Source organism: Hyperoodon ampullatus (assembly GCF_949752795.1).
Source record: "Hyperoodon ampullatus genome assembly, chromosome: 1".
NCBI lineage: Eukaryota > Metazoa > Chordata > Mammalia > Artiodactyla > Ziphiidae > Hyperoodon > Hyperoodon ampullatus.
In genome coordinates, this window is record NC_136914.1 from 89,746,966 (window position 1) to 89,774,806 (window position 27,841).

The following is a 27,841-nucleotide window of genomic DNA, read 5'->3' on the forward strand; positions in this document are numbered from 1 at the left end:
GTGCTTTTGCTTAAATCCTGCTTTTTCCAGATAACTGAAATCAACTAAGCTGACAGAAAACTCCACTGTTAGAGGCTGCAATTTCACAAACATTTGAAAGGAAATCCTTTTCAATAGAAGAACTGCAAACCAGAAAATACTAAGTTCCTGGAAGGATAAGCATAGTTTTGAGTTTGTTTTTATTTCTCCAAACCAAGAATTTCCTTATTCGAACTGAAGAGATCTAACAGTTGTTTGTTTTGTTTCGTTTTTCCTATTTCTAAAAGTCCTGGGTACATCAAGGGACTGGCAACCATTCCTGATTGGCCCCTAGATACTTTGTCCACCCTGGAGCAATCAGCACTCATCACCAAGGCTTCAGTAGGAATTCGGCGTGGGAAAAAGGAGGTATCTTTCTGAACCAGTTGGCCAAGAAAACCATTCTCATACCTACATTTTCTCTCCTGAAGACAATAGAAAAATAAATCAATAAAAATTGTTTCATAAAAGAGAGGCCAAATAACATTCTGCATTTGCCTTAAGTACACAGGGTCACAGATTCACTAACTTAAAACAGCCCCAGTTAGAAACCAAAGGATAAATCAGAGCAATCAGTATTGCTGTCTGGCTCCTACTTCTCCCTGGGTTTTCCTTTTGAAGAAAAACAGGGAAGGGGGAACATTTTCCAATATAATTTTTTATAGGTGAAAACTATTCAAATATGATATGTTTATGCATTTTGCAAGTTTGGCAACATAAAACAGATTACCTCTTTTGTGTTCATTCCTTCCTGGCACCATACATCATCCTGACTCATGCCTTAACCCAATGAAATCAATTCATTTATCTTTCCTTTCTCATTTCCAAACCTCATAAGCTGTCTTGCCCATGAATAGCAGAAAGCTTAAGCTTCTTTGGATTTATACTGCATATCTTCAATTGAATGCAGAAAAATGGTGAATTTTAATAATTTCCCCAAATTCCTACTCCTATTGCCTTTAACAGAACTTTAGAGGTAGCTACTGTATAATCACAGTAGCCTCTTCTGAACTGCCTTGGGTTATTTTTCTTTTCTGCTTTTCTGTCCCTTATATACAGAATACACATGTTTACCTAAACCTTCTCCCTCCCAGTCTACTTCAAAATGAAATGGAAATAAAAATCGTAAGCTCAAACCTAAGAAAATTACATTATCTACACTAAAGTTTGATGATAAGACCATCTCCTTACATTATAGTTGTAATGTGGTGAATTCACACTGTATCAATTCTTTTTCATCAAACTCGTTTGTGCACTTCTTCAGTCTTAATTGTATATCATTTAAAAATCTATTATTATTCCTCCCAGAATGGCTAATCATTTACACAGCACACCATTAGTTACAGACTGTCCTCTAGGAACTTGACCTACTTCATCCTTTCTGTATCTGATTCCTATTACAGATTTCCACTTCTATGCATTACCCTACCTACTCCTCCTCAACCTTCTAGCAGACATTAAATATAGTTAGTAACTGGACAGCTCATAAGGCAAACTGTCTAAATTGCCCCTATAAAATATGTGGAACATCTTTTTCCTCCAGACAACATTTCTATATTTAGAGAACAGAAAGTTCTCTAAACATATACCAAGCAATGTGCAGCTTAGCCTTAAAAAGTTAACTATAAATGAGCTGTGTGGTGGGGAGAAGGAAATTATAGTGAACAGCAGACACCTTGGAATTAGGATTGTGTGACCTGGGCTTTATGCTGTCACTATCACAGCCTAGTTGTGTGACGATGGACATTCCACCAGATGACCTCCAAGTTCCCTTCCAGTACTAAATTTCAAAGGGAATTTTAGAGAGGTTCATTTGTGTAGGAGATTACCAGCAAGATACAGGAGTCCCATGGCCTCTGTTAACACAGCCCCACAAATTTAGTTATATTCCTTGTTGCATGTCTTTGGGAGTAAGCCATCTGGTGTAAAGTGAACTGAATTCAAAACTTGTTCACAGTCCTCTAAAAATATATAGAGAACATAGAGTTAAATTCTCAGGCAAGTGGCAAAAAAATATTTTATGATTTTATTAATGGTCTACACTACAATATTTCCCTCTAAAAGCACTGGAGAGTCTCAGATAACATAATCATCGTGGTCTCTATTTTCAGATATCTGAAAGGTGTTGATCCCTTAGACCATTCTCTCTAACTCAGTCAGGAATTGCCATGGAATGCCCCTCCTGAGTGGAAAAGCCAACTTCTAAGCAGCATCTGAGCAGAAATGTTATTGCAGTGCCTTTCCATATTCCTTCCCATCCTAGACGCCATCACTGTCCTGTGTCCTGTAAGGGGAATAGCAGGTATGCTTGAGCTCTCAGGCAAGAGGCAGCCACCCACCTATTGGAAAAGATTCCAGGTCTTTATCCACTCTCTCTGCCCCCGCTTCTCCTACCTCCTCCTATCCCCCACTTAAATCATTAAATCTGTCAAATGTTTTAGGCAGAGCTATGGCAAAACTGAAAGTTTACTTATTAAATTGCAATCAGCATTTTGAGCTATTCACATTTTTAAAGATGCATCCTAGTGTCTGAGCAAGATCCCTAATGAGATTCCTGCACACAGATGTTCATAACGTTTTTTTTTCCTTTTTTAAAAGATACCTTCCATCTCTAAACTTTCATGATTCTCCTGAGAACCCCTGACCATTCAAAACTGTTAAGAGAGTGCCTGGAAATTCCTCCCTTCCACCATAGGCCAGTCTATGGATGAGATGGTCTCTTTTTTGTAGAGTTATCCTAATATTCTGCCCCTCGACCTCACACACCCCACAAAACCTTCCTATGTACAGATGTATTCATCACTCCTCTTAAAGTAGTGAGCTAATAGTTTTCTATTTCTGGTTTCCCACACTTTTTTCCTAGAGATGGTTTCATATTTAATTTCATCTTTTTCAAAACAGAGGAAGCATTCCTAAGTCTTCAAATTTTCACCAAGTTGAGATTAGTACTTACTAATATGTATATCAATTAGGATTCATTTAAGTGCAAGTAACAAAAGATACAACTAAAAGTAACTTTAACAATCAAAATGTTATCTCATATAACAGAAGTAGCGTAGTTACTGGGTTAATTATTTCAATAGCACAATGATGTCATTCGGGACTCAGGCCCCTTCCCTAACCAGTTCTTAACTCTGTATGTTATCAGCAGCCATTATGGTTGCAAAGTGGCTACACTTATGCACTTATATCAAGTGGAAGAAATAAGGGAAAGCCCTGCCTTGGATTTCTTTTTAAGAGCAAGGACATCTTTCCCAAAAAACTCCCTCAACAGTCTTCTCTGTTGTCCCATTGGCCAGGGTTGGATAACACATCCATTCCTGAACCAGCCTCTGATAAGAGGAATGGAATTATCATGATTGGCTTACAACATTAACCCCAAGCTGCCCAGTGTCTGGGAAAAAAGGAGGTGGTGTGGGGAATATGTTAACAAAAAGAGAGAAGGGGGCTTCCCTGGTGGCACAGTGGTTGAGAGTCTGCCTGCCGATGCAGGGGACACGGGTTCGTGCCCCAGTCTGGGAGGATCCCACACGCTGCGAAGCGGCTGGGCCCGTGAGCCATGGCTGCTGAGCCTGCACGTCCGGAGCCTGTGCTCTGCAACAGGAGAGGCCACAACAGTGAGAGGCCCTCGTACCACAAAAAAAAAAAAAGAGGGAAGAATGGCTTTTGGGTAGATATCCAACGATGACTGTTACACATTGGTCTAACGCATCAAAAAACACTTTCCCACACATTATTTCCTGGTTTGACCTTCACTACAATGCTGTGAAGTTAAGATGACAATACCAATATCTAGAAATAGAGGCTCAAATAGGTTAAATGCTTTACCCAAGATCTGATAACTAGTTAGTGATGGAGTTAGTATTCAATCTGTTTTTCTTGGCTCCAAAGGCAAAGCTTTTTCCACTCTACTACACTGCCTGGATTTAATCTTTTTAACCTGATGATCCAGGTTGTGGGTAGTTCAAAGATGAGTGGAGAGTAGGAGAAAAGGGAGTGATTTCCTCTCCCAATATGTCGATACTGTGCCCAGTAAACACTCTTGCTCTTTTCTGTAATCCTTCTCCATCCTTCCTCCATCCTCCACACACAAGTCTTTCAGTACTCTCTTGAGGGAAAGTGTAGAAGGAGTAGCTTGTACAACATCTAAATAGCCTGAAGTGTGCCCCAGTTTTCCTGAGATAGTGCCAGTGTGTAATTATCAATAGATAATTTCACTCTCAAAATTGTCCATTTAGATAACGAGTTATATAGTCACGCTAATTATGAGGTCTCATGATTCCCATACCTGAAGGATATGGGAAATATTAGCAAGTTAATATTAACACCTTGGAGAAGATATCTTGGCTCCCTATGAATCTTTTATTCATGACTGACCTCAGTCTTCTCCATCACTCATGCTCCCTTCATTTCTCATTGTTCCCCTCACTCAGCTTCAAGCAAGCTAATCCTTACGCTTTCCCTACCCTTCCACTGCAGCGGCCACCTATCATCCCAAAATGTTCTCGTTGCTGTGCTTGAATTTTTACATTTTATCTCCAGCTCAGCCTCCTCCTAACTCCTCCCTAGTGGAGTATGAATCCGGCCAACATCAGCCAAAAAGCCATCATGAGCAAACTTCCCTCATTCTGTTCACTCTCCCTCTCCCCTTCACCCTCAATTCTTGTGGCCATTTTGTCCAAAGATAGTTACTTCATTTGTGTATTTTCCAGTAGTTTTGCAAATAGATGCTCTGCCTCCCTAAATAAAGCATAAGGTCTTTAAGGGTAAATGCCCCATTTTCTAATTCTTTTGCATTGCCCAAAGCATCTATTATTCTGTCCATTGTAGAGAATCTGTACATGCTGATTGAATAACCTATGTTGCTGAATGTAGCAATAGAGAATGTCCATAATGGACATTACTTTCAGAATTATAGATAATACCTTGTGAGGCAGGTGTCCCTGCTACCCTCCCCCAAGTTCTTTTAGTCCCATAGAGCTTATGTCTGCAAACTCTAAGTGGATTTTTTTAAATGCAGCTAGAGTTACAACTGAACCCAGGTTCGGGTCTGTGCCAAGTGGTCACTGAGGTTTTTTCCATTGTTTATGACTACACAAACTGAATCCTAACACCACCATTCTAGAGTCTGCTAGTCTAGCAGACTTGGACTTTCCATGCTAATTGCTACTGCTTTTCCTCTATGGAAGAAGGAACTGTTTTATTTAAAGTTTCATTTTTCCCTCGTTTACCCAAGTTTGCCTTGTTAAAAGCCTTTGGATCTAGATTCTACTGGGCATTTACTCTTAAAGCTGGGACTACACTGCATAATTGGAACACTCCGATGTGAATTCTAAGAGAATCCTCCCAGAGAGTATGGCACACCAAATTTCATTTCTGCCAAGAAGTAAATAGAAGGTTTAGAACTATCTAAGGGGGATGGGCAGTTCTTGACATTCACCAACTGTCCCTCAAGACTGCATAAAATGGATGTACAGAGAAATACCTTTTCTGCCCCTCTCCTTTCAGCTGCTAACTTCCCTGTTCTCCTGTTATATATATTATTTACTTATTTGCATAAAAGATATCATTTGCAAGCCTTACCTCAGAATGGCAACCAGCCACCCCAGTTTTACTAGATAACATACTTTTCTACTTGATATTTCCCCAAATACATTGAATTGCAGTGTATCTTTTTCTTTTTTTAAGCGAATCAATTTCATGTTCATCTGTTTCCTACATCTTTTTGAAATACTCACTGGATAAAGCTTGAACTATTTTCTATCTTGCAACAATGCCACTGAGACATCTTGGGGGAAGCCCCTTGATTATTCTAACTCACTGCAGTGTTGTGGAAAACAGAATCATATACACAAGTGATATTTCATATTCAGAACATCCACTGCTCTTCTAAGTATGGAATACTCCTGATTAGATATGCATATATTCATTGACTGTGTTGCTCAACTCCTTATTTTAGAGAGGGCCAATAACCCTCTTGTTAAAAACTACCATGTGGCATTATTACAAAGTCAAGGTTGCATGAGGGTTTTGGAAATTCCAAATGATATAAATGTTTACAAGGGCCAAACATCTTTTTTGACATCTTTAAATAAGTTTTTTATTTTTGAACGCTAGGCAGCATTTTGTGCCATTGTGATGGGAACCTAATGGCTAATGTGAAATAATGTCGTGTCATTTAAAAGGTTAATGGAAGTGTAAAGAGGAAACTTTAATACTGCATAAGTACAAATAAAACTGTCTTTGAGAGAAACTCATCTGGGTTAGGGTGGCTTGCTTGAAAAATTCTCTTGGCTGTCCATCATCTCTGAATAATTATTTCACTCTTCTGTCTTTACCCAAGGAGACTCAACTTGAGGCAAAGATCTTTATACGGTGATTCGGGAGGTTTGGGAAAGCAGGACTCATTAGGCTAAAGATTGGGAAAATTACTATCCTGCCAGCAATGGAACACCTCTTTGGCTACCACCTCACCTAAAACCTGATTGAATCCAAAAATTAGCTGAACTTTCCAAACCAGTCTCCTGCTATTTTATTTCACACAGCACCCTGTACTACATAACTGGATCTTTCAAAAGCAGGTGCTACACGTATACAGAAAGAAATTCATACCTTCTATTGCCTCTCAAAATCCGTTATGCTAAATTCACCAAATATGTTAGGAGATGTTAAGTGTTTTGTTCCTTGTATTTTTTAATCTCCACTAATCATTTTGCTGAATTGTCTACTACCCTCCTACTAAATGTGAACTAGCTAATTCATATCCTGAATGGTATTACACAGCTCTTGTAAATAAAATAACCCCTTTTCTCCTCTTTATTTTTCAGCAGGCAGAACTCCTTTAATTACAGAGGTACATAAATTACAATATATTAATGTTCTTTTGCTCTTTTGACATAAGCATTTGCTTTCTTACATAAGCAGATAATACTTTTGTATACCTACCAGACCACTAAAAAGCTCAAGGGCAGGGCCTCCCTGGTGGCGCAGTGGTTGAGAGTCCGCCTGCCAATGCAGGGGACACGGGTTTGTGCCCCGGTCCGGGAGGATCCCACATGCCGCGGAGCGGCTGGGCCTGTGAGCCATGGCCGCTGAGCCTGCGCGTCCGGAGCCTGTGCTCCGCAACGGGAGAGGCCACAACAGTGAGAGGCCCGCGTACAGCAAAAAAAAAAAAAAAAAAAAAAAAAAAAAAGCTCAAGGGCAAGAATGAGTATTTCCAGAAACCTACAGAAATTTTAATGAAATGAGACAGGTTTAACCAATGACAAGAAAGAAAAGGTAGACTCCTTACTTTTGTAATCCAACTTTCTATTTTGTATCAGTATATACTGTATTTTCTGATCGAAACTGCTGTTCTAATGAAACTTGTGCTTTTCTGTAGTTGCTTTTTACATTTGAAATCAAAATTTCATACAGTATGCTTGACTTGTACCCTTTCTGTTAGGAATTTGATTAAATATCCTAACCGTTTCATTAATTCCTTTTTACATGCTTAAAGTATTTGACGTTAGGCCTTTGCTATCTCAAAAATGATCTGTGGACAAAATCCATGAAGCCTGGAGACTGTGATTTATACACATGAAAGAAGAAATAGATTTTCCGTTTAGCAGTGAATCAGTGACTAAGAAGCTGTTCAGTGTCTTCTGATTACTGACCCTTTTACCCTTCATGGCCTTTTTTCTACTCATCATTCATTGAGTAATCATGTATTCTTGTAAAATGCAAAATCAACTTACATGCAATCAGGTATGGACACAAGAAATGCTTGTGCTCTCAATTTCAGGACTCACAGCCTCATACCTTAGCACTCACGGGACTGTAGTTTACTCATTATTTTGTTAATAGTGTGGCTTTGCTATAAAATAAGTTGCTGTTTGCTTTGGTACTACAAGATTTTAAATGTTGCAGCAAATGAAAGAAAGAAAACACATTTGAAGGCTGGTGTCAAAAACCATCAGCTGTACTTACAAAAGCCGTTGTGCAGCTTCTGAAATGAAGTTTATTGCTGTAAATATGTACAATTTATGTTAGCCTGTTTATTCCTAAAACACAAATAAAACTTTTTTTATTAAAAATACCTACATATAAAAAGCTTACTTTGTACTATGTTTAAAAACATGCAAGATTTCAGGCATATCTTTTTATAATCCTTAAAAATGTTTAGAATTCTGAATCTTTCATTTGGGAGCTTTTATTATAAAATTTAATACAAAACAAAATCCCTTTATTTGGAAGAAATTCTTTGCAGTATTATCCAACAATTGGGAGAAAAATGCCAGCACTCTTCCAGGAGCTTATTTCTGTACCACTTTGATTTTTTTTTTTATATATTCTTTAAGATAACATGCCTTACAAACATTTGAACATATGGAGTGTTTATATATTAGGGAATAAAAAAAGAAGAAATGACGTTTCCTTGTATTCAAAAATGATGCCTAAAACGGACTTTAATAGCATCCATTTGTGAGGTGCATTATGTCATATTTCTTTTAAAAATCTCCACTGTAAATATGAATAGTAGAGTTGGCCTATTTGTCAGTCTTTCCTAATTTGAAGACTTCCAAACTCTGAACTCATTCTCTCCCTTCACAAATAATATGTTGACAATAAAATAATGAACAGACAAAAGGTGTGAAGCTCATTTATCCGTTAATTGGTGATTAGTAGAATAGCTTTTCAATAAGAGTCTAAATTCTGGCCTAGAGATGGCTTTAACATTCATCCAGCAATATAACTGGGAATCTGCACTTTATCATCAGGGCCTTGGTCTACAGAGCTACCAGGGGTTTAGACACCCTACACTTGGCTACTCTTTCCAGAAGACTATGTTATACAATGGGAGAAAGAAATGGCCATCCAGTTTTATTTAAATTAGAAAGTAACAAATATATATATAGCATTTTTAGGATTTGCTATAGGGATTATAAATAAGAAGAAGCTAGCATAAGGTAGGTGTTTGTGTATCTGTGTTGTCACTAGTACCAGCCAAGAATATGGAGAAATTGGAACCCTTGTGCACTTTTGGTGGGAATGTAAAATGATGTCATGCCTATGGAAAACAGTATGGAGATTTCTCAAAAAATTAAAAATAGAACTACCATGTGATTCAGCAATCCCACTTCAAGGCATTTATCATAAATAATTGGAAACAGGCTCTCAAAGAGATATTTGCACTCCTGTGCTCACTGAAGCATTAGTCACAATAACCAAGAGGTGAAAACAACTTAAATGTCCATTGACAGATTAATGGATTTAAAAAAAATGTAATATATACATGTAATGGAATATTATTTAGCCTTTAAAAAAAAAAGAAGGAAATCCTGAGGAATTATGGTAAGCATATGGAATATGGTAGCTATAGAAGGACAAAGGCTGCGTGATTCCACTTATGAAGTATCGAAAGTAGTCAAATTCTTGAAGCAGAAAGCAGAATGGGGATTGCCAGGGACTGGAGGAGGGGGAAATAGGGAGTTGCTGTTCATGGATAGAGTTTCAATGCTGCACAACAATGTATATACATTGTTAACAATACTGTACTGCAGACAAACATTTAAGAGAGTAGATTTCATGTTATGTTTTTTGCCACAATTTAAAAAAAAGAAAGAAATGCAAAGTGGTATAGCCACTTAGAAAAAGTTTGACAGTTTCTTACAACATTAAACATAGTTGTGCAGAACTGGGGCTTTCCTGGTGGCGCAGTGGTTGAGAATCCACCTGCCAATGCAGGGGACACAGGTTCGAGCCCTGGTCTGGGAAGATCCCACATGCCGCGGAGCAGCTAAGCCCATGCACCACAACTACTGAGCCTGTGCTCTAGCCTGTGAGCCACAACTACTGGAGCCCATGCACCTAGAGCCTGTGCTCTGCAGCAAGAGAAGCCTCCGCAGTGAGAAGTCCGCACACCACAACAAAGAGTAGCCCCCACTCTCCACAACCAGAGAAAGTCCACGTGAAGCAACGAACACCCAACACAGCCAAAAATAAATAAACAAATTTATTTTAAAAAAAATACAGTTGTGCGAAACAATCACATTCCTAGGTATTATTCAGTTAGTTTCAAAACTTATGTCCACATAAAAGCTTGCCTGTGCATGGTTACAACAGCTTTATTCATAATTGCCCCCAAAATGAAAAGAACCAATTTCCTTCAACAAGTGAATATAAACGGTGGTACACCTATACAATGAAATACTACTCAGAGAGAAAACAGAAAAGAGTTATTAAGGCAAAAAGACCTGGAAGAAAAGCATACTGATAAGTGAAAGAAGCCAGTCTGAAAAGACTACACACTACATGATCCCAATTACATGACATTCCGGAAAAGGCAAAACTATAATGACATTAAGAAAAATCACTAGTTGTCTGGGGTTCTGAGGAAGATGGAGAGGGATGATTAAGTAAAGCATAGGGGATTTTTAGGGTGTTGAACTATTCTGTGGAGTCCGTACATGTGTTAGTTCACAACCCCGGGAGTTTCCCAAGTGTAATCGGAAACCAGCCCCCACCCATGCAGGGCAAGGATCTCTTGCCCTGTGAGAGGTGAACCACTCCAGATTAGTAGGTTAGTGGTTTTAACAAGCAAGGCAACTTCCAAGACTTGCCTTGGGCGGCCACCAAGACAAGTAGATCTCTACCTCAACCCACCCAAGTCTTAAAAGTTTACATAGAAGCCTTAACTGGATTCAGTCATATATAGAGTCCAGAGAGTCTCAATACCACATTATCACCTCTGGGCAGGATCCTTGGGGCAGCTTGTGGGAGTGGAAAAAACAAGTGGAATGCACATTCCAAGGACAGGGGAGGGGGCAAGGAGCCTCCTGTTGCCAGGGTCCAGCTCACGGGTTAACAGCTGGTGACATCCTCTCGATGACCTCCCCCAACAATATGACATTAGGCATTTGTCAAAACTCAGAACTGTTCAACAAAAATAATACACCTTAATGTATGCAAATTTAAACTTAAGAAGTTGGGGGATCCCAGCAAGGAAGATAGATTACGGCAAAAAATCTCACTGTATTACGAACGTATAAAACAACCTCATGAAGGGAGTGGGGAGAAGAGGTACTGACCCAAGTAACTTGGAAATGAGTGGAGTCTGTGAGACTAAAGGCAAAAGGAATAAATCCTTCCTGGGGAAAAAAAGAAGAAAATTTCCCCCTCCCACACAGGGGTACAGATTAACAATCTTGACTGCTATATATATATTCTGGAATGAACGGTGAATGGGGGGATTCAGGTTTCTCACTGTTGGAATGTGAATTCACAGATAAGGGAGGGTAGCAGGCTAGAAGGATCCCTGTATAATGAAGCAGAGTTGGAGACATCAGGAGGAACTCTCGTGCAGCTTAATATACAGATGATTATATAAAGTATTTATAGATATGTGTATATACACAGGTTAGTTTACATGCATGGATTTCCTGGTTCGGTCAGCTGAAGAGGGCCCAAAAAAACAACAATGAGCATACCCAGCTTGGTTTCTAATACCATCTTCAAAAAACTGAACCAGGGCTTCTTGGAGAAATGGTTGATTCTAGGACTGGGAAGGAAACTGACAAGATGAGCGTGGAGCATCTTGTATTGCCAGAAAGTTAAGGAGATAATATAAAATAAATAAATAAAATCCACCTCAGGGGTATGCCGAAAGGACAAAGGAGCCAAGTGAAGAGCTCCAAATGGCCAAAGCTGAAACAATTTAAGTAATAAAATAAGTAATATTGGATTATAACCCAAAGTATAAAATAAATATCCATGAGTCCATATTACATAAATGATTAAATTAATAAATAGAAGAGACAAATCTATGTGGAAGACTTCCAAAGGATTTATGTAAATATTCGGACCTCAAGGAGGGGGAGCCTAATTCCTTAAGTCTGGGTTGTACATAGTGGCTTCCTTCCAAAGAGGACAGTATGGAAGAAGGAGAAATAAAGAATAACTTTACAGTGAAGAAACTTGACAAACACTACCTCCGCCAGGTGATCAAGGTCAATGTCAAGTCATAAATACTGTTAAGAGTCTGTACCCTTGAAATGATGTGATGTAAATGGCACTTTACCTCTGTGATCTTCCTGCCCAAAACCCACAAGCCCAGTGTACACAGGAGAAAATTATTAAATTCCAATAGAGGGGCATCCTACAAAATATCTCACCCATATTCCTCAAACTATCAAGGTCATCAAAAACAAGTATGGGAAATTATCACAGCAAGAGAAGCCTAAGGAGACATGACAAATATGAAATGGAATCCTGGAAGAGAAAAAGGACATTAGGTAAAAACTTAGGAAATCTAAATAAACTATGGAATTTAGTTAATAATAATATATTGATATTAGTTCATCAATTATAACAAATGGACCATACTAATATGTTAATAACAGTGGAAACTGGATGTGGGGTATATGAGACCTCTTTGTACTATCTGCTTGATTTTTCTGTATATCCAAAACTGTTTTAAAAAAGTAAACTATTTACAAAAAAAAGAAAAAGAAAAAAAAAGATAAGCCACAGATTAGGAGAGAATATTTAAATACTTTCAAGGCATATATGTGATAAAGACTTGTATCCAGGCTATATAAAGAATTCCCAAAACTCGGAAGTAAGAAAACAATCCAATTTAAAAATGGGAAACTGATCTGGACACTTCCCCAAAGAAGATATACAGACAGCAAATAAGCACATGAAAAGATACTCAACATCACTAGGGAAATGAATATTATTAAAACAACAATGAGATACTACAACACACCTAAGAACAGCTGAAATTAGAAAGACTGACCATACCAAGTGTTAGCAAGGCGGTGGAGGTGGAACTCTCATAGACTGCGGTATGGAATGTAAAAAGTAAAAATCACTTTGGGGCTTCCCTGGTGGTGCAGTGGTTGGGAGTCCGCCTACTGATGCAGGGGACATGGGTTCGTGCCCCAGTCCGGGAGGATCCCACATGCCGCGGGGTGGCTGGGACCGTGAGCCATGGCCGCTGAGCCTGCGCGTCTGGAGCCTGTGCTCCGCAATGGGAGAGGCCACAACAATGAGAGGCCCGCGTATCGAAAAAAAAAAAAATCACTTTGGAATACAGTTTGGCAGTTTCTTGAAAAGATAAACATACACCTACCACATGATCCAGCCATTTCACTCCTAAGTATTTACTTCCAAAAGAAAGCATATGTCCATACAAAGACACATACAAGAATGTTCATAGCATTCTGTGTATTGTAACAGCCAAAAACTGTTAACAACCAAAACATCCATTAACAGGTGAACAGATAAACAAATGATGGTGGAATTCTACAACAGAATACTTCTCAACAATAAAAAGGAATGAACCACTGATATATGCAGTATCATAGATGAACTTAAAATAATACTGAAAGAAGCCAGATCACACAAAAAAAGAACATACTGTATGATTCCATTTATATTAAACTCTGGAAAATGGGAACTCATCTATAATGGCAGGACGCAGATCAGTGGTTGTCTGGGGGGAAAGGGTGCACAAGTAAGGATTACAAAGGAGTAGGATGACACTTTCAGGAGTGACTGGTTGTTCACCACCTTGAGGTGACGCTTTCATGGGTGTGCAGACATCAAAACTGATCAGACTGCCCACTTTAAATATGTACAGTTTATATCGGTCAGATTTCAATAAAGCTTTTACATATGGTACTGTAGTAATAATGTAGTGAGAGAAGGACTAAGTAGAGTAAGGTTTTTCCCTTCTCAAAGGAAGGACTTTGTGGAGGGTTGAAATTCTGAAGGACCCTTTATCAGTAAGTGCTCACCTACAAACTGTTACTGGTCCACAACGACATAAGGAATTTGCACAAGAAGGTAAAACTACTACCTCCCGAAGCATGCTGGTTAGTTCAGCTGATTTTTTTTTTTTTCCTGGCCAAACTTTCTCGTGAAGAAAGAAGTATATTGATGAACATTCTGGCACAAGCTCCACATCTAATCACCAAGCTGTAACAAACAGTTCATAGAGTGGCATTAGCCTACAGACACGTTTTGGGTAGCACCATCTAGACTGCACTCACTTTTATTAATCTCACTAAGCCTACCCTCATCTGTATGATGAGAATAAGAGGGAATGCTCTGGACACCTTGAATAATAATCTGATGCTCTAATGAGTTATAAATCTTGCAAAAATCAGGTACCAATGATGTGTTATTGAGTTATGTAGAAATTCATCTGAAATAAAGCAATATATAAAAATAAAATATTTTTTATTTGCTCAAAATGCTTGTTTTTAAAGGTAACTGAAATTAAAAATGGTCTGTTTTCCAATGAAGTTGTTAACATCCAAAACTCCATTAAGCGTTTGTAACAAATTAAGAGTTTACAACAAATGTGGTCTACATACAGTCTTAGCTGACATTTTGATAGTAATGTATACTCTATACATGACATGTATTCTTATCAGAGCATACTCTCCTGATCAGACACAGAAATACAGAAGTTACAGTGTTATTTTCATTTTTATCTATGTTCTAATATGAGATTTTAGTTTCTAGAATTCAAAACTCAAAATCGTTCACACAGATTTAGTGTTTTTTCATGTCTGGAGCACTTCTCTAAGAAATTTTACATTTTATAAACTTTCCTTTGAAATACGAGAAAAACATGGAATCTCCTGAGTTACAGATGTAGCTTATACATTCTTTAAAAGTTATTTTTTTAAAATATCACAAATTAACCATATATATCCATAATAAACATCCTTGCTATTCACATAGTTCTTTAAGCAATATTCAAGTATATTTGTGCTTGTAAGTTTACATTACTTTACAGCCTTTTAGCTTTCAATAAAACTGTGCATCTATAAAGGTTTCTCAAATATTTAATAAATGAAGCAAAACAGTCATTATGAAAATATAAACTGCTATTATAGCCTTTTCATCTTTCATGTTTTTATGCATTTCTTGTCAACCATATAATTTCCTGTTCTTTAGGTAAGTTGATAAATTGTTGTCTATGTAATCTCAACACTGCTGCTTTCTCAGCAGGCCATAAGAGTATATCGCAGGTTTTCTAACACATGGTATTCACTCTGCTGTATCAGTTGTAGCAGTGGAATCCGATAATATTGGTATTCATCATTTCCAGTTATTTCAACTGCAGGACCACCTTAAAACACAAAGGGAGGGAAGGGCGGGAATCAGGTTATCCCAGAATGATGCCAGTATCTGTTGAATGAGATGCTTTGAAATCTCTGAAGAAGGGGCTGGAGAACTGACAAGTACAATGCACAGAAGGCACAGGTCTGCCAGGATCCATGCTTCAGACTCATCTAACATTTACACCAGGCCCTGCCACACACCCCTCCAGACTTGTAGCCTCATCCAAAGGCAAGCCAGGCTACCAGTTTGTTACTGGGCATGTGGACCAGTCATCAAGGCACCACGATGGCCGAGTGACTGCAGAGTATGGAGGGAAGACGAAGTATACCAGAGTTTCAAAAAGATTGAGCCAAGAAGATGGGTTAGTGGCAAGAGAGGTTGGTAAGAATAACTGACTTTAATCCTTGAGACACGATCACTAGAGACGACGCTCAGCAACAAGGAAAGGAACATACGCAATGTAGGGAATTATTTTTATGTCTTCCTCACAGCAGCAGTTTCTCCTGTCTAAATATTATTTTTCACAGTAGTTAAACACTCGGAATTGTTACTGTTACTTAGCCGTTCCTTTGTAAATGTAAAGCTTTTGGTCCTTCATTAGCTCTATTTTGTCTCAAGCTGATTTTTGTCATAATAACTACAAACCATATTTTGTCTCTGGTACTTAAAGCGATTTTCTACCATTTGTCCAGTTAAATAAGACAATCTTTTCTTCAAGATCATTAACTATTTTTAATCATTAAATGTCTTCAGAATCAACTAATTTCACAACTCCAAGTTAAAAAAAAATTTTTTTACCATTAATGAGCACTGGAGCAAAACGAATCTAGCTATTATTCTTTAAAAAAATAACTACTTGATAAATTATGTTCTATTAATGTAAATTAAATTTATAATTAATGTAATATCTAAAACTAGAGAAGAACATATCAAAGTATCTTCTGTGCTTGACATAAAATATCAGGAACAAAAGAAATATTAAACATAAATGATTAGTTTTTCTTACATTGCTCTAATGGTATCAATCAGAAATTAAATATTTTGAACCATACAGAAAAATTAAAACACATACCTTATTAGCTGCTTCCAAGGAACTTATTAGATTCTGCAGCTCTTCTTTACTCATTTCAACAGAATACGGCTTGACTTCACCATTTTCTTTCACATCTAGATGAAGGTTTAAAAGTGGCATTTGTAGTGTAGCAATCTTGTCACTAGAAAGTGCAAGCTGTTTAAAATGAGAAAAGTACTAATTAGTAAGTAGTATTAAAAAGGAATATATTAAATACGCATCAGAGCTTACAAACAACACGTTAAAGAAAAAAGAGTACTCCTGTTTGCTATGAAGTACAGGGAAACGTGAAAGGAATAAAAGAAATTAAACCCATGCCAAAGCAGCATATATCTGAAGAATAGAAAAAGAAAAGAGAGAAAGTAGTTTAGGGAAAAAAGACAACCAGTTAGGATTTTATGGTAGGAGTAGAAATCTAGAGCAGCGTTATGGCTGGGAAGTACTGAATGGGTCCAATGCATCAAGAAACAGAGAATTTTAAAGAAGTGTAATGATAACAAGAGGATGAAAGTCCGTGTACAAAGATAAAACTAAAAACACTGTAAGTCTCAGAAATTAAGATGCTTAAATAATGAGCAGCTAACTCTCTATTAAATTATTGAAAAATGTTATCAAGATACCATCTTTGATCAGAGCCACTCAACAAAAACACTTGACACTTTTACCTCTTCTAGTTTCCATCTAGAGGAAATGGAAGAACCAACCAACTGTTTACGATACTAAAGCTTTCTGAAACAAGCATCATAGCTTCACCAGCAGATGGCAAAGAGAAACTCAGTTTTCCTGGAATTTGAGCCAGTAACCCCACAATAACTGAATTTTGGAGTGCTACCACTTGCAAAAGTTTACTTGGGCAATAGTAAAGGACTCCCTCCCTGACAACCAACCTCAAAGGATCTCCCTTGTGGTACACACACTACAGGACCAAACAAACCTTCACGTAGTTCCTCCATTCTCTCTCCAAAATACAGGACCCATAGTATCTGAGAAAGCATCACCTTCAGGTTGTCTGCCTCATCAATAATTTTCCTCAATATTTCCAACAAGTTGTTTCTCAGCCTATGCTTGAGTACCAGCTATGAGAAGGAGTGTGCTAACTCAAAAAGAGGTTAAAATAATTTTCAGATACTCACAGTGGTTAAATTATTATTTCTTAGGTTGAATTGAAACCTGCCTTATTACAAATCATATACTTTAGCCTTTGTCCTATTCGCCAGAGCCACAGAGCACATATCTATTCCCTCATCTACATGACTTTTAGTCCTTTAATGACTTAAAGCTTTACTTAATTAAATTTATTTATTTATTTATTTATTTCCCTTTTCTTTGCTGTATGCGGGCCTCTCACTGTTGTGGCCTCTCCTGTTGTGGAGCACAGGCTCCGGACGCACAGGCTCAGCGGCCACGGCTCACGGGCCTAGCCGCTCCGCGGCATGTGGGATCTTCCCAGACCGGGGCACGAACCCATGTCCCCTGCATCGGCAGGCGGACTCTCAACCACTGCGCCACCAGGGAAGCCCTTAATTAAATTTATTATACTTGTAATTTATTATACATGGTTTAGATATCTGCAGTGCACTTACTGATGCCCAAGTTAACACAAAAGATGTAATTTTAATTATCTTTGATACATTTTTAGGAAAATGTATTCTCAAAAATACAGAAATTTTAGATATATAATATTACAAAAAATAAATCTACTCAAAAAATGAAATAAAAAGCATAAATACTCATAAATATATTCTCACCTTTAACTGCCAATCAAAATCCTGTAGCTGTGAAGAGGAAATATCAACTATTTCTTCCAACAGAGCCTGCTTGATTTCATCTTTCCTACTTTTTAAGCATTTCATGATAGCTTCTTGATGAGATGAATTCAGCTGATCCAACTGCTGAGATATCTATGAAAATAAAAATAGATGGTTAGAAAATAAGTGAAAGGGCCTGTTTATTCTTTTAAATTAATTCTTATTGGAGTATGGCTGCTTTACAATGTGGTGCTAGCCTCCACTGCACAACAAAATGAATCAGCCATACACATAGAGATAGCCCCTCCCTTCTGGACTTCCCTCACATTTAGGTTACCACAGTGCATTAGGCAGAATTCCCTGTGCTATACGGTATGTTCCCATCATCTATTTTATACATAGTATTGATAATGTATATGTGTCAATCCCAGTCTCCTAATTCCTCCCACACCACCCCTTTCCCCCTTGGTATCCATACATTTGTTCTCTACGTCTCTGTCATTATTTCTGCTTTGCAAATAAGACCACCTATACCACTTTTCTAGATTCCATGTATATGCGTTATTATACGATATTCGCTTTTCTCTTTCTGACTTACTTCACTCTGTATGACACTCTCTAGGTTCATCCACGTCTCTACAGATGACCTAATTTCACTCCTTTTTATGGCTGAGTAATATTCCACTGTATACATGTACCACATCTTCTTTATCCATTCCTCTTTTGATGGACATTTAGGTTGCTTCCATGTCCTGGCTATTATAAATAGTTCTGCTATGAACACTGGGGTGCATGTGTTTTTTTGAATTATGGTTTTCTCTGGGTATATGCCCAGTAGTGGGATTGTTTGGTCATATGGTAGTTCTAGTTTTAGTTTGTTTAAGGAACCTCCATACTGTTTTCCATAGCAGCTGTATCAATTTACATTCCTACCAACAGTGTATGAGGGTTCCCTTTTCTCCACACCCTCTCCACCATTTATTGTTTGTAGATTTTTTGATGATGGCCATTCTGACCGGTGTGAGGTGATACCTCATGGTAGTTTTGATTTGCATTTCTCTAATAATTAGTGATGCTGAGCATCTTTAGGGCCTTTCTGTTTAAAATGTAAACAACAGTCACACTCTCCTTTCACATATCCTTTAAAATAGTAGTATCAATAAATGAAAAAAAAAACTTCTATAACCATGAAACAATAAGATGAGGATGCATAACCAATAAATGAAGTCTTAACAAATTTTTGCAAAACAGAAAGTAAAAAGGGCTGACCAATGAAGCAGAGTAAGAGTGAATACACTTGGAAACCACTAAAGCTGGTATACCTATATTAATGTATCAGAAAACATAGACTTTAAGAAACAGAGGATAGCAAAAGGGTTGTTCAACAGAAATACATAACAATCATAAATGTGTGTGCACCTAATAACACCGCTTCAAAATATACAAAGCACCAAAACTTGGCAGAAAAAGAGAAATGGGTAAATCAACTTTCATAATTAGAGATGTTAACAAACCTCTCAGTAACTGATAGAAAGAGACAAAAAAATCAGTAAAAATATAGCATTGAAAAACATTTTCTGCTTAACCTAACTCCACATAGAACACTACACCCTAGGATTGCAGAATACATATTATCTTCAAATGTATATGGGACATCCCCGAAAATGAACCATATGCTGAGCCATGTCGCAAATCACAATAGATTTCAAAGGATTGGAACCATACTATTTATATTTTTGAGCCACTGTGTAATTAAATCATAACTGAAAAAAAAATTCCAAACATCTGAAAATTAAGCAACATGGTAACACAGTACTAAGTGACAAAAGAAATAAATCTTGCATAAACACTTTCAGAGAAAAAGAAAAAAAAAAAACAACTTCCTAATTCATTCCATGAGACCAGAATAAAACTTTATATTCTGACAAAAACATTATAGGAAAAAAAAATGGGCCAATATCACTCAAATATAGATGAAAAAATCCTAAACAAAATATTGGCAAATCAAACCAAAAGATACATTAAAAAAAGATAATACATCATGACCAAGTTGAGTTTATTTTGGCAATGTAAGGTTAGTTTAACATTCAAAAATCAATGCAAGGCATCACATTAACAAAATTAAGGTGAAAATAATAAATAAATTCAGGAAAAAAGCATTTGATAAAATTCAATACCTATTAATGATAAAAATTCTCAGCAAAGTAAGAATTGTAGGAAGCTTCTTTAATCTAATCACAGATACCCATAAAATCATACAGATAACACACTAAATTGTGAAACAGTGAACACATACATTCTCTGTAAGGTCAGGAACAAGGCACTGCTTTTTTTTTCCCCCCAAAACTGTCCTGAAGGTATTAGCCAGTGCAATAGAGGGAAAAAAAAGAAATAAAAGGTATGACTGCATACAAAAAAATCCAAAAAAATTTATAAACCATTATATATAGTAAATAAATTTAGAAAGACTGTGGGACAAAGTATATAAAAATCAACAGTTTCCACATACTAGCAATACGCAATTGGAGAGCAAAATTAAAGAACATCAGAAACATCAGTTACTTAGAAATAAATCCAACAAAATATTTGCAAGACCTCTACGCTGAAAACTACAAAATACTAGAGCAAAACTGAAGTTAATCTAAATAAGTGGAAGATTATACCATATTCATAGATCAGAAGGCTCAGTACTGTTAAGATGTCACTTCTCTCCAAAACAGTCTAGAGATTCAGTGCAATCCCATGCTATGCACTTAATGTCCCCTAAAAATTCATGTTAAAACTCTGACCTTCAAGGTGATGTCGAGAAATGGGGCCTTTGAGAGGTAATCAGGTTTAGATGAGGTCATAAAGGTGGGACCCTCATGATAGGATTAGTGCCCTTATAAGAAGCACCAGAGAGTTTGCTCTCTGTCTCCACCCCTACCCCCACAGCCATGTGAGGACACAGTGAGAATGCAATCATCTGCAGCAAGGAAAAAAGCCCTCACCAGGGGCCAGGATCAGCCGTACCTTGATTCTGGACTCCCTAGACTCTAGAACTGCAAGAAATTAATTCCTGTTATTTAAGCTACTCACTCCAAGGTATTTTGTTGTGACAGCCCAAGCTAATACTCCCCATCAAAATTCCAGCAGGTTTTTTGGTTAAAACTGACAAGCTGATTTTAAAATGCACCTGAAAATACAAAGGATCTAGAGTAACCAAAGCAATCTTGAAGAAACACAAGGTTGAAGCTCTTCTACTACCAGATATCAAAACTTAATGTAATACAGCTTTAATTCTACAATAATTAAGACATTGCAGTATGGGCAAACATAGACAAACAGACTAATGGAGTAGAAAGAGTCCAGATAGAGAACCATACATATATGGTCACCTGATTTCCGAGAAAGGCTGCACAGCAATTCTATGGGGCAAGGATGGTCATTTCAATAAATGGTACTAGATCAAGTGGATATCATATGGAAACATTTTAATCTGACCTCTACTCCATACACAAATATTAATTCAAAATGCATCACTGACATAAATGTAAAAGCTAAAACAATCAAGCTTCTACAAGAAAGCATACAAAAACATCTTCATGGCTCTGGCACAAATATTTCTTAAACACAGCATTAATATCACTAACCATCAAAAGAAGTACGGATAAATTGGACTTGATTAAAATTCAGAACTTCTATTCACCAAAAGATACTATTAAGAGACTGAAAAGGCAGGTAACATAAAAGATATTTAAAATACATACATCCAAGAACTCATATTCAGAATATCATCGAAACCAAAATGACAAACATACATAACTACATTTTTTTTTCCAAGTGGGCAACCTACACAAACATGCCCAAATGACTTTTGACAAAGGTACAAAAGCAATTCAATGGAAGGATACCCCATGACCCTGAAATTTCACTTCAAGATGTGTATCCTAGAAAAGCTGGCCCATGTGTGTGCAAAAAGACACATACAAAATGTTTGTAGCAGCACTATTCATAATAATGAAAGAGGCAATGACCCAACTGTTCATCAGTAGGGGGATAGAAAAATAAGTCCTACTAATTCCTATCATCAAATACTACAAGGGGTTAAAATACATAAACCAGATCTACATTTATGAACATTGGTAAATCTAAAATGCAATGTTGCAGAAAAATTACAAATGGATACAAACATTACCATCTACAAGTTACACATTTAAACAGCTCAAATAATTGTATATATTGCTTAAAGATGCAAATATTCACACAATATAGAACACAAAACACGCACACAACTTCACAAGTGGTAATCTCTAGGGGGAGGGTGATATTTATGTGTATCTGTAATGCCTTGTTTCTAAAACACACACAAACCTGAAATACATAAAATAAAATTTTAACAACTGTTTAATTGTGGTAATGGGAATATAGGTGTCAGTAATATAACTTTCAATTTTCTTCTATATGACTTAAATGTTTCACAATTTTAAAATATACAAACAACCAAAAACAAAACTACAAAAATCCAGAACTTCCACAGATTTTCCACTTACAATTATGAGGTTTTTATTGTTATCTATTATACACTTAATAATGATGGCCCTTGTTTTATATAGTGCCCTGAAGACCAGCTTAATAAAAAAAAAATGTGAACACAAATTTATTATTTATCATAAGGTATATAAATTTGGAATGAAGTTACCTCTTCATCAGATAAATTTTTACCAACTACAGCTTTGAAAAAGTTGGTAATGTCTTCTAGAACATGCATCCATTCTATTGAATCCCAAACACTGTGATAATCCTGGTAGAGAGGATAAGTTCGGCCACAAATGCCATCAATTATTTTGTGAAGAAGCTAGAGAGAAGAAAAAAGAGAAATAAATGTAATTATAAGTAAAATTATAAAACAGATTTATCTTCCTTATAGCACATAAATGGTGTTGCGAGAAGTTCATGTTACCTTCAGGAGCAGTTGAGGTTGAAAAGCAGCTATCCTTAACATTATTTTATTAATTAAAAGTTAGAGGGCTTCCCTGGTGGCGCAGTGGTTGAGAGTCCGCCTAACGATGCAGGGGACACGGGTTCGTGCCCCGGTCCGGGAAGATCTCACATGCCGCGGAGCGGCTGGGCCAGTGAGCCATGGCCGCTGAGCCTGCGCGTCCGAAGCCTGTGCTCCGCAACGGGAGAGGCCACAACAGTGAGAGGCCCGTGTACGGCAAAAAAAAAAAAAAAAAAAAAGAGCTTCACTCACACACAAAAAAACAGACTTTCTGTAATTGTCCACCTTCAGAAGCTAAAATAATTTTATAGATACACTGTTGTTTCTCCAACGTTCCTGAAAGGAAGATGGTGAGTGTAAAAGTTTCTCCTTGGGATTCCTTAGACATCGGATTTATACCAATAACCAAAAAACAAGGTATGACTCTTAGATCAAAGTCTTTTTAACTGTAGATCTACACACCTCTTCTCTCCGTTTTCCACAACCACCACACTTATTTCTTTTGGTCCAAAAAAAGCCCTCGGTGTCTTTCTTCCTTTTTTACATTCCTTTCTCTCTACCCTACCTTAATGCCAGCAATGGAAACCCTAACACATATATAACTAAACATAGTAATTAAGACTGGATTTTGGAACAAAACTGGCTAGTCTGTATCCTATTTCCACTACATACTAGTTTTGCCAAGTTATTTAAACATTCTGTGCCTGTTTCCTCATGTGTAAAATGAGGATATCATCTATCCCTATAATGTTGTTGTATGGATTGAAGAATACATGCAGATCACTTGGCACACTCCTGGCATTAAATACTGCTTGCCATTGTTATCTTTCGTCATCTTATTATTATCATCATCACTATTACTACTACTCCTACTACTGGTACTATGTTCCATGACTTTAACATATATTAACTGAGTACCTACTATACCAGCACTATTCTAGGCAAATGATAAATATGGTTTTCCTTCTCAAGGGATATCTGTGTCTTGTAAGAAGCGTACTTGAACCCAAACAACTTGGAAATGCATTTAAGCAGCAAGGCTTCCAACTCTTTTCTCCTGGATCATATTCCAGTCCATTTTAAGCAGTAACTCCTCTATGACACCTCACATATTGGAACAGAGATGAGCAACTGGTGACCCTACCTCCAAATAATGGCTAAAGCACTATGTGAACAGAAATTTTATTTATCATAAATTAACCAACATTTTCAACTTGAAATTCATTCAAAATTCTCTACCTATATTTCACCTTATCCCAAACTGTCCCCCATGCTAAAACAAAACTCAGAACTCAAACTGAAAAATAAGAGTGCTATCCTTTTGGAATATATTTTTTTAATTAATTCACAAATATGTAATGAGCACTTCATTCCAGTTATTAAACAAGTTAATGTAAATACAAAGAAAAATAACTATAACAGCTACCATTTATAAAGCCCCAATTATGTACCAAACACTGTGCTGGTCTTCACTGTAACCCTGTGAAGTGAGCCTTGCTATTATCCCCATTTTACAAATGAGGAAACGGAGGATAAATAAGATAAGGTCCTACATATCAGAGCCTCAGTCCATTAGAGAAAACTAATATATCAGTAAATAAATGTAACTTAGGATGATAGGAGTTATAGTACAAGTTTACAGAAGGTACAAAACAGCACAGAGGAAGGAGGGGAAAGTATGTCTTAAAAGGATGAGTAGTTGGCCAAACAGCAGAAGGGCATTTCTAGTCACAAGCAGCTGCATATGCAGATAAAAGTGTAAAACCACATGGTGCAATTTGGGAGATGACAGCATACAAAGCTGGAGAGGTAGTGGAGGCCAAATCACAAAGGGCCTTGTAAACAGTGCAAAAGAGCCGAAACTTTAATGTGTCTTCTGTAGGGAAGCAACCTATTCACATATCTGCATTATGGTTCTATAAATCTGCCAACAGGTCGGGAGATATAAGGAGGGAAAAGGGAAAGAGGTGAGTCCAAAGGCTCCCATCTTCCATTTACCAGCAAGAGATTGGGAGGGAGGGGGTGTTACTGTTGAGGACACTCAAATGGGAGGCAGCAAGGAGGTAAAGAAGATGTGAAAAGGAGGACCAAGGATGATACTCAGAATTTCAGGTTGAATGACTCGGAAAGTGGCGGTGTCACAAACCAAAAATGAGGCTATAGCTACAGAAGGAGTAAGTCAGGGAGAAAGACGAGGAGCTCAGCCAAGGATATACTGAATTTGAGATACCTGTGGGTGTATCTAAGCAGCAGCCTGACACTCAGGGAAGAGATTTTTGGATCCAGAGATTCAGGAGTCATCTACATACCTGGCAGTAAAGGTTATGGGCCTTATCTTTGTAGTACGCAGGTAGAATGAAGACAGGAGCAGGAAGCTAATACAAGAGTCAAAGTCAACAGATCTGAGCATCTGTTTCCACTTTGCCACTTATTACTCCTGCTCACCTGTCTAGACTTAGTCTCCCTGCTCTGCTTCCCACTCTGAACTCCAGCCTCTAAAACTAGAGCAGGTCCTGAAATTTCCCTGGGGCTGGCTTTCTTCTTCTACCTTTGTACCTGCTATTCCCTGGCCTGAAACTCTCTCTCTCCCCTCTGCCCAGTTATTACAATAGTTTGACAACTTTGGGTAAGTTACCCAAACCCTCTACTGACATTTTAGTTTCCTCATTTGTAAAATCAGAGAAAAGAGTTAAGATGGTTTTTCTTGATCCTGGTAGGATAAGTAAGTTTATTCCCCTCTATCTCCCCACACTATCCCCATTGTAAATGGAACAGAGAAGGAAGGAAGGCGGAGATTTGGGACTTATAAAAGCTACATATCATGGACACTGAAAGCCAGGCCACCAAAGCCTGGGATCCAGATGTCAGGCCCAATGATAAAGCAGAGCTTAGTAAACATTAATTGATTCCTTGCTTCAGCAAACACTAATTAAGAAATCACCTTGGGCCAGACATAACTCTCAAGAACTGGGGATATAAACAAAGTATCTACCCTGAAGGAGTTCCGAATGAAAGAGACCAGTGGCAAGAGGACCAGTTAAGCAGTTGTATTCAAGGAAGACTTAATCAGGCCTCACTTGCTGGGGGACAGAAAAAGTGGGAGTAAACATGTTAACATATTAATTACAATACAAAGTGTTAGCATTCTGAAGTCAGAGGGCAAAGGACCACAGTTCCTAGAGCTCATGCTGAAATTCAATTTTGCATATATACTGCCTTTTTTTTTTTTTTTAGCTGTTGGCAAATTTCCTTAGGGTCATGAGACCTGGGGCACTAAGGGTTTTTTAACTTGAAAGTTCAAGGGAGAAAAAACACTTCTCAGTCAGATTTTTCTCTTACAGCAACCACTGGGATTTCTTCCTTTCACACAGGTCACAGTCAAAATTTCGTTATATGTACTTACCGTCTCCACATTTCTCTCACCTTTCAAACTAAAAATCTGCTGCTGCCAAAAACAATACTTTAAACTGCCAGCGCCTTTGGTATTAAGGCTTAACACAGGAGCATGGTACACAGAGACTCCTGCTCACCTGTCTAGACTTAGTCTCCCTGCTCTGCTTCCCACTCTGAACTCCAGCCTCTAAAACTAGAGCAGGTCCTGAAATTTCCCTGGGGCTGGCTTTACTTCTTCTACCTTTGTACCTGCTATTCCTCTGGCCTGAAACTCTCTCTCTCCCCTCTGCCCAATCTGTTTCCTACTCCTCTTTCAGGACCCAAGCTAAAAATCTAGGCAGCTGCTCTGGAAAACCTTCCCTTGCCCCTTCAAATCTGGGTTGCTATCTCTCCCACAAACTCCCTACTGGGTAACTCAGTTTGGTTTCCTTGTTAGATAACAAGGTCCACCAGGGTACAGGCTGCCTCGGGCGCGGCCCGGCGGGCGTCTGCGTGCAAAACGCCCTGAGAGGCCGCTGGAGGCCGGGTCGCAGAGGTGGCGACCCAAGCCTCGGCCTCCTCAACTCTCCAGGGGACGCAGGGGGCGGGCCACCCGAAATCACACCGCTTCCTCCTCCTTCCTCTGGGAAACGGGCGCGAGCCCCGCAAAGGCGTCCAGGTGGGAACTGCCCCGCACGCCAGGCCGTCCTGGAGCCCGGCCCCGCGCAGCCGCCCCGGCGCCCTCCTTACCTGCAGGCCCAGCTCGGCAGGAAGCTTCTGCAGCCGCCACAGGGGAACCTCTTCTTCCGGCTCCATCCCTGCGCGTACCGGGGCTGGGTCACATGACCACTCCTGGCTTCTCCTTTGAGGCCGCGGCTCGCTCACGTGACTCTACCCAGCTGGTCGGGGTGGGCGGGGCGGGCCTGGAGCCGCTGGAGCCCTTGTGCGCTTGCGCAGAGGTGGAGGCCTCGTTTTCCCTAGAAGTGAGGAAAATACTTTCTGCCCGTTGCGATATTGAAACGTTGGTTACACACCCTTATGGTATTACATGGAAGGCATATTCGCGAAACTCTCAAAGCAGTTGGCAACTTTGTTCAGAGTTTTATTAAACTTTCTCTGTACACTTAGAGTTATGGTTATCTTTCATTTCGGGGATTACAGGTGACTTTGATTCCCTTTTAGTTTTTCTAAATTTACTATTCAAAGTTTTAGTTTTAAATGATTTTATTTAAAATGCTAGATTATGATTCCATCTAGTCCCTTTAATTTTGGCTTGAAAATTAGCCAAATCTTACCTGAACTCATCCCCTTCTTTCAACATCTTGCTAAATGCAAGCAATAACAACTGATATATGCTGATAATAATCTGTCTTCCAATCCCATTGCCTAGAACTACAGCCTCAGCTGGCGCAGATTCTGCCTTCCAAATTGTCAAAGGCAGTGCATAACATGAATCCCAGCTTTCTGGCCTGCTGCCATACACTAAATCAACTACATATTTTAGGTTATGTTACAGTACCTCCCACTCAT

General features: G+C 38.3%; 1 protein-coding gene across 1 annotated transcript; it reads right to left on the reverse strand.

The window, feature by feature from the left end:
• Positions 1-242: 242 nt before the first annotated feature.
• COMMD8 (COMM domain containing 8) lies at positions 243-27,127 on the reverse strand (the record flags this gene model as incomplete). The annotated part of the gene is given in 6 exon segments (XM_079721814.1): positions 243-382; positions 384-443; positions 16,211-16,366; positions 17,959-18,111; positions 22,640-22,795; positions 27,062-27,127. Coding segments are annotated over 6 exon segments (627 nt in total). The 3' UTR covers positions 243-346.
• Between the last annotated feature and the right edge of the window lie 714 nt (positions 27,128-27,841).